The sequence below is a fragment of the Zingiber officinale genome, chromosome 7A, assembly GCF_018446385.1.
Source record: "Zingiber officinale cultivar Zhangliang chromosome 7A, Zo_v1.1, whole genome shotgun sequence".
NCBI classification, from domain to species: Eukaryota; Viridiplantae; Streptophyta; class Magnoliopsida; order Zingiberales; family Zingiberaceae; genus Zingiber; species Zingiber officinale.
In genome coordinates this window covers 90,825,439-90,834,101 of record NC_055998.1, presented here as the reverse complement: position 1 = coordinate 90,834,101, position 8,663 = coordinate 90,825,439, and the positions used below count along the sequence as shown (strand labels likewise).

The 8,663-nt window shown below is 32.7% G+C and overlaps 1 protein-coding gene across 1 annotated transcript; it reads right to left on the bottom strand.

The window, feature by feature from the left end:
- Nucleotides 1–1,977: 1,977 nt before the first annotated feature.
- Nucleotides 1,978–4,519, bottom strand: LOC122001759 (glycine-rich RNA-binding protein 4, mitochondrial-like). The gene is made up of 5 exons (XM_042556664.1): nt 4,387–4,519; nt 2,769–2,920; nt 2,623–2,691; nt 2,405–2,511; nt 1,978–2,323 (listed from the first exon to the last, which is right to left on the bottom strand). The coding sequence occupies exons 2-5, from the start codon at nt 2,899–2,901 to the stop codon at nt 2,153–2,155; spliced, it is 480 nt and encodes a 159-aa protein (XP_042412598.1). The 5' UTR covers nt 2,902–2,920; nt 4,387–4,519; the 3' UTR covers nt 1,978–2,152.
- Nucleotides 4,520–8,663: the final 4,144 nt, after the last annotated feature.

Sequence of the window (8,663 nt, the reverse complement as noted above, 5' to 3'; positions counted from 1 at the left end):
AACTAATTGTTTTTCATGTTGTAGCAGTTATGACTTCACAACTGCTACAACTACAATTGTTTTCCATGTAGTAGCTACGGTTGTGTAGCTGCTATAATTACTACGAACTCGTAGCTACTATAATTGTGTAGCAAACTTCTGCTATAACTATGTAGCAAACTTCCAAAAATCATAACTTTTGACTTGAATATTAGAGTGAGATATTTTTTTTCTTGAATTATGGATCTCTGAACGAGTTTCAATTCAAAAAAAGATATTCTTATTATGATATCCAAGTCAAAAGTTATGGTTTTTGAAGTTTGTTACACAATTATAACAACTACACATGTTGTAGTAGCTATGGTTTCATAGCTGTTATAACTGTGTAGCAGCTACGAAACCGTAACTACTATAATATGAAAAATAATTGTAGTTGTAACGATTACGATGTTATCGCAACTACTACATAGTAACTATTACACGTTATAGCAGCTACTATATTGTAGTAGCTACTACACAGTAATTGTTACATGTTATAACAACTATTATATTGTAGCAGCTACTATGTTATAACAGCTACACGTTATAGTAACTACTAACTGCCACACGTTTGTAGCAGCTACACCTTGGCGTGGGTTTTTAAAAATTAGCATCACAATGATTATTGCATGCAATCAAAAAAGAGAGGAGAGAATTTTAGATGAAAGAGAGAAAAGTTGTTACATGTAGATGAGAGGAAAGAGAGAAAAGTTGTTGCATGCAGATGAAAGATAGATTAAAAAAATTAGATTTTGGTTGCGTCAGATTGTCCATGTCGGTTGTTGCCCACGGGCCATGGTCGCTCACATAAGGTCAGGCAGGATATCATTCCTTATATATATTAGAGATCACACACTTGTGTTGTATGCGTAATATAATGTATGAATACATATAAATTATATAAAATAAATATTTATTGTCAAGTAATTAAATAACATTATTTAATACTAGTATGATAAAATAAAGTTAAAATTAGGTTATTAATCATACCTCAAGTTATGTAACGAAAATGTCTTATATCACCCGAAAAACAAATGAGATACAGATGAATTGATGCAGTTATATCGATATGCAGAAAAGCCGAAACAGATGTATTGGTGCATTGTGATATAAAAAATGATAAGAAGGAGAAACTGTAATAAAAATTAGAGAGGGAGAGAGGAGGAGAGAATGAAGAAGAACTGATGAGGATTGAGATGTTGAGAAGAAGCAATGTAAATAATAAAAATTATATTATGCGTCTATGATTTAAGAAGGATAAGAAGTTAAAATTACTAGTAAATTTTGAAATTATTTTCAATGTGAAAAGAAAAAAAAATAAACGTAAATTAATTGGGAGTTATATATATATATATATAACACCAAAGAAATACCTAATTCCTTGAATGAATCAAAAGGTACATTACATTTTGGTAATTATCAAATGATATACTAATATATCTAATATTTTCATTCTACTATTATCTATTAGGTATGTATTGGTATGTGACAGAACTTGCCATAATAAGGTGACAAGGTTGATCCTCGGGGCAGAATCCCCTATCCTCGTATTACACCATGTCCACCACATGCCTGCTCAGATGTTGTGATTTACCTCCCTCATGATGGCCTTGAGCTGGGTACAACAAGAACACTAGAGACGAGCATTTCGCCTTTTATCACAATGTAAACACTGAGAGCTAAAAATAACAATGCTTTCAATTTTAAAGTTGGAATGATTATAACCTGAGATTTAGTATGAATTTCAACCATGTTAGATTATATAAATTTTTAAAATTATAAAAATTTAAATATATTCTTCATTATTATTTTCAACCAATTTAAAATTCTTTTTAAAAATTAAATTCTCTCTTTTAGTTGTTTAGTTTTTTTTGCCTGATATCTCCTGGTATCGTACACAACTGATAGAAATATAGCAAAGTTTACCAATAACGAATTTTAATTGAACCAAACAAAAACTTGATGCTAATTGAAATTGAAATTATCTTAAAATCAATAGTCGATGGTTTTTCCGCTTCACCATAACATAATTGTTTGAGAAATCAAATACTAGGCCAGACACTAGCTGTTTGCATATAAAAGAGTTGCCATGACAAGCATAGCTTCATAGAGAAATCAATCCTCTTAGACGTCTTCAATAGTCATTTTGTCCTGCAGATCCACCGCCATAACCACCGCCGCCACCATAGCCACCGCCGCCATAGCCGCCGCCGCCACCGCCACCGCCAAAACCGCCTCCTCCAAAACCACTCCGTGGTGGTCTTTCATTAGCTAAGCTAACGCGAATGCTCCGGCCTTGCAGTTCCTGATCGTTTCACAGGAATGTCAAAACATGTCAATATCAAACAACAATGATAGGATGAGGGCCAGAAGAAAAGTATCAGACCTGCCCATCCATGCCAGCCAAAGCATCGTTTGCTGATTTATCATTATCAAAGTTGACAAACCCAAACCCTCTAGACCTTCCTGTGTCTCTATCAGTGACGACTCTTGCTGCATAAGTTATAAAGTTACTTCCCATACAAGATCTGTTTCTTTAAGCAATCACATTCATTGCATTACTAAAGAAGTTGGATGATTTATAAGAGAGATACTAGTGCCTACCTTCAATCACATTCCCAAAACTGTCAAATGCTTCCTTAAGTGCGTTGTCATCAGTACCCCAAGAGAGACCTGATATAGCAAACAGAGTTGAGCATCGTTTAGATTCAAGTAAATCATAACAGAGTTAGAAAAGGAAGAAATTATACCTCCAACAAAAAGTTTTGTAGACATATAGCGAACTGAGTTAAGCATTTGGAAAGACTCATTTGATCCACCTATTATGCTATTTTTAAGAATTCCTTGCCCAACTAAGCCACTAAGTTTCCGACAAAATGCCATCTTCCTCCTCTATTCCTCTCTGTTGAAGGCAGATAATTAAAATTTTGAAGCCAATCAATAATGAGACAGTCATAGAACTAAATATAGCAATGCAATTGCAATCACAGGACCATGATCATCTAAAAGACCCAGCTGAAGAGTAGAAAATAGTGCTTATTTAACAAGACAAATCAAACAAAGTTATCTTCGATCAGGAAACTCTAGTGACGGATTATTTGTTTTCCTTCACACTTGTTTCTGTTATCAATTTAGGTTGATTTGGGTATTGTCAATCCTAAGGTTCTCTTACTGCAAACTTTAGCAAAGCTGTTGCAGAATTAGCCTTGAGGGGCACATTAAAAAAACTTCCAAACTTGCAAACAATAAAAAATTCAACCTAAACTAGTCCTAGAAATTGAAAAACATCCCCAAATAACATACAAGCATACACCATACGTTAGGAAATTATTTCCACAATTAATAACCAGTCACACTTTTCAATAATCTACAAAATAATCAACTACTTAATTTGTTAGAATCAAATCCGCATACAAAGCATAAACAATTTAAAAAAAAAAAAGAAAATGAATCTCACAAACATAAGAAAAAATGACATATCACTAAAATAGTTCTTAACAGAAAATTATTGAAAAAATCATATCATGACATGCTGTAATGGCTTATCTTGCAACTGTGATTTCTATAAATAATAATAGCACAAGAACAAGATACAAAGAAGTTCACATATTTCTTCAAGATGCTGGCATGAAATGCTTCAGCAGATATCATTAGGTACAAATGAAGGGTACAATTATGAATAGGTCACAATTCATGTGAGGAAACTTAAACAATCAATCTGTAACACTAGAAACAATCGATTAAGAACAAAACTAACCATTACAATCAGAGATATCTTAACCAGTATTTGACATGGTTAGGACAACCTTTACTACTAAAACCCCATAATAACAATATTTATGTAATCAACTATATCAAATATAATAAAGTAAAATAGTAGGAAACATTTATTTTCTACTTAGACAGTAAAGACATTTAATTCAATTGTTGAATCTACTATATAATTAACTATAGAAGGCGTATTATATGATAAATCAATGCAATCAGAGTCTTAGATTATTGACTTAAGCCATAAACAATAAATCATGCAGCGCATCATCTCAAGACTAACATACATGCCCTCAATGTAAAAACAGAACAAAATAGTCTTCATAGGCAACTAAAAGAGCAAAATAAGAGCGTCTACATCATGTTTTAGCAAAAGTTCCGGCGCAAAGACAAAACTTTACTAAGCGAAGAACAGGAACACCAGCATCAAAAGGAAAAACAAAGATTAAGGTCCAAACGATACTGCATAGGAGAAACGCCAAATGGAAACACAGCCAGAAGAACCAGAAACCCAACGAAACTAATCGACGTTCCTAACTGTTAACGTCGCGATAGAGAGAGAAATGACGATAGAAGAACAAAGGCGGCTAAAGAACGAACCTTGAAATGTCTAAGATGGATCGAGAGAGGCGTTTGCAATCAGGGTTTTGGAAACAGATTTATAGAGAAGTGGAGGCTGCCGCTAGGGTTTAGGCTTGCGGCGCCGCCGCGTCAATGCAAGAATATCTTAGGTGCTTTTTATTTTGACCCTTTAAATTCTATTTTATCAATTCGATCCCCAGTTTTTAAAAATCCCCGATTGAGTAATTAGACAAACATGTGGTTTGGATGTTGATGAATTCAATATAAATGTACTAATTTAGGTGTTTAAATTTCGTCCGATTAATTTTAAAGATAGATCGTCATCTCTATGGTTCATGATAAATTAGGAGCATGTTCCCTCGGATGAGTCTAGTAGTTAACATATGAGATATTATCATAATGAAGTCTGGGGTTCGAATCTCGGCAAAGTTGAGATAAATATGTTGGGGGCGAGCGTATTCGTCTTTATGTCACAATGATAAATTAGGAGCATGTCTATACGACCATAGTACTTTTGATCATTCCTTTCTCATTTTTTATCGAGAAAATTATCTTATATACTTATCCAACCATTTCAGAGGGTTAAAGATTGTTAAATAGATTGGTGTTAGCTTCTAATAGATTACCGCATGTACCAATCGATTGGTTCAAAAGTTTGGGTTGTCTAATTTTCAAATTCAATTTCAAGCCAAAATTTAGGAATACATGAATGATTCTATGTTTTTTGAAAAATCATAAAATTTTATGTAGACATTATGTATGTCAAATACTATCAGGGAAAAATAATTTTCTATGAATATATATCTTATTTCAAAGAATGATATAAAATTAAAAATCATTGAAAATTTTAATGTTTCACTCTAAATTTGTATCTAACTAATTAATGGTGATTCTTATCAACAAATATACTTTACCAAGGTTTTCCAAAGACTTTTGAAATCATTTTCAAAATCAATTTCCAACCCTGATCTATGAGCTAAATGCACATAACTTGTATATTAACTTTCCCCATGATTGACTTTCACAAAATCTATGTATTTTGATGAAATTAAAACTTACATAGATGCACTAAATAAACTTGCTCACCCTTCTAACATCTTATTTATATCTAATGTGTCTCAATATAAATATAAGTTAACTTTATTGTTCTTATGAGATGTATATATTGGTTTTTTCTAAACTAAGAGATCATGCATCTCTAACTAGACATTTTAAACTTGATCATCCTACCTAGGATATCAACTAATGTCATTGTCTTTAATTTCAAGAAATTGAAATATGTATGTTAATGAATATAATATACATTCAATGCATCTTTTCAAAAGAAAAACTATCATAGCATATGATGCATGTAAAACATGACATATAACATTTTTCATAACATTATGAATGTATGATATGATTGTCATGACATGTGATAGGGCACACAAGCATGGTAGTTTTAATACAAGGCAAAAACCTAGGTTTTCCTTCTAAGTGTCATCATCTAATTGCTATGCTAAATTAACAATTTGACATAAGTGGCCCTATCCCCCTAGAGAGTGCCACAATCTCATCTTGGTATACCTTATGATTTTATCATATTTGTGTTAATTTGATTAATCTCAAGACTTCAAATTTCATTTGCACATTATAGATTTATCAAGGATAAAAGTTAAACTTCTCATATTCAAGATGTCACAATATCTTGAAAATGATCTAAAATATTAATTTCACCATGGTTGGGTTAACTACCCTTTCAATTTAATTGACATACCCTATACCCATATAGTGCGAAGAAATCATACTCTTAGGAGTTCAATATCTATTGATGCTCTTTGGATGCACTAGGTATTCATTTGGGATAATAATCCCCTAGATACCTTCTTAATGACTTTTTCAAGGTTCTTAGAGGCCTTAGTCATGCTAGTCTCCTCAAGGTCAACCTTAGGGATAACCTCCCTTGTTACCTTGACTTGACTTCTCGAACTAAGATTAATTCCATAGCTATATGGAACTCTATGGTACGAAGTCATGTTTTCATTGGACTTAGGTTTGCATCTCAAACCCATCTTATCCATAGATGACTCTTATCTTCCTAAATCTATGTTTTGCTTCTTGAACCACATTATTTGTTATCTCTTAAGGGTCTTTTCTAACTTATCAAATTTTGACCTTAAAACTTAATTTTTTATTTCTAAGTCATTAATCATTGAATTTTCATGAATGCCTTGAATTCTTTTCTTTTTAGGCATCTATCTAACTTACTTAGAGGTCTTGCCTAAATTATTTTCTACTTTTCTATCATTAGGTAGAGTTGTTCTAGTATGATATGATCTATAATTGTCCTTAGAAATATCATGCTTCTATTTTCATGATAGCAAGCACTAAGATGATAAAATTTATTTCCAACATGCTTTTTATCATGACTCAAAGGAATTGCATTATTAAATAATACCTTAGGTTTACTCTTAAAAGCTCATTTGTGATTTGAGCTTCCTCTCTTGTTCTTACTTGAGGATCTTCTCTTTGGACATTAATTTTTGATAATATCCTTTTTGATTGTACAAAAAACACACAATGTGCTCTTTTCCCTTTTGTATCAAGGTTTCAACCTCTTTTTATTTTTTTCTTCACTTTGGGTGTCATTTAAACCTTCTTCTTCATTAATTTAGGATACTTGCTCTTATCCTTTCCCCCTACACTCAAAACATATTATATGATCTTTATCATTATGAATTGAGTGTGTTTTACCTTCTTTGATTATAGAGATGACACATGATTCTTCATCATTGGTTCTAGATGTAGAGACTTCTTTTCATTCCATTGTCAATTAGCTCTCCCCCTCAGTTCGTGAAATGGATGCTTCTTCAATTTCATCTTTAGATGTTGAGCACTTTTTAACTTTTGAATCCTTTTGTTTTTGATCTAAAGAGTCTTCCTCTTTGATTTTTTCGTTACTTTGCATTAAGGATGGATCTTTATGGAGTTTGGCCAACTTACTCCATAATTCACTCACATTCTTATAATTACCTATTTTACACAATATATTGTTAGTAATTAAATTAACTAAAATTTTAGTTACCTTGTTGTTTGTCTCAAATTTTTAGAATTGCTCCTTAATCCACTTCTTCTTAGGAGTTTTCCTTTGCTATCCATTGGGGCTTCAAATTTCTTCATTAGAGCAAATCATTATTCAATGTTTATTATGAAGAAATTCTCAACCCTACCCTTCTATTGGTCGGAGCATCCCAATCCGAAAGGTTAAGGTGCCCGAATATCATATCCAAATCCTTCCCCGGGTTCCATTGTGAAGTTGAGCTATTCTGATGATTAGTTCTTGACTTGTTGAAATTTAGGGCTCAAAATCTCAACTTCTTCTTCCTTTAGCTTTTGCTTCTTCCGACGGTTAGTCTAATGAAGAGCGGTCTCACTATGATACTACTTGTTAGGACCTATATGAACTAGAGGGGGGTGAATAGCTTTGATCGCTTCTCGACTTTGCTTTATTCTTATTGTTTGAATGTGTAGTAGAAATATTAATTCAAACTTAACTCTACATGCACTACACTTGGATTTCACTTGGTATCTACCTCCTTGAGATGACTAATTTAAGAATTCACACTAGCTATCACGTCCACTATGAATACTTACCTTCTTGGAAACTTTTCGGAGGTGGAGAAATCTTATACAAGCTTGTTCTTATAAGAACACAATAAGAAACACACCAAGATTACAAAAGAAATTGAAAACAAATTTACAATGAAGAATCTTGTTTTGTTTGTTCTTTTCTAGCTTTGGATTTCTTCTTGGTGGTAGGAAATGCAACAACATTTTTGCCCCAAACCCTAAAAAATCGACAGCTTCAAATCTCCATGAGATCCCCTTGTCTAGGGTTGCTTTCAAGCTGATTTACGCTTCCCAATCAATTGACCTTACCCCCAATCAATTGTCATGTCAAATCTGACTGTTCAAAATTATAGAATGACTCTATTTGTCCTAACTAATTGACTGGTGAGCCATACCAATCGATTACCAGCTTCTAATCGATTAAGTTAATTGACTTCAAAGCCTTCTATTCTCTCGAGAAAGTACTACCAATTGATTAGCCCAATCAATTGACAAGGCTAATTCGTTTGGTCCAATTGATTCAGCAGACTACTATTTCCTCATGAAACTTTTATCAATCAAATGTCTCAATCAATTATTTTAAGCCCTATCGATTACTTCAATTAATTCTAGACCTTACTGTGCTCCTGAGATAACACAACCAATCGATTGTCTCAATCAATTGTAGTAAGCCAATTAATCATCAT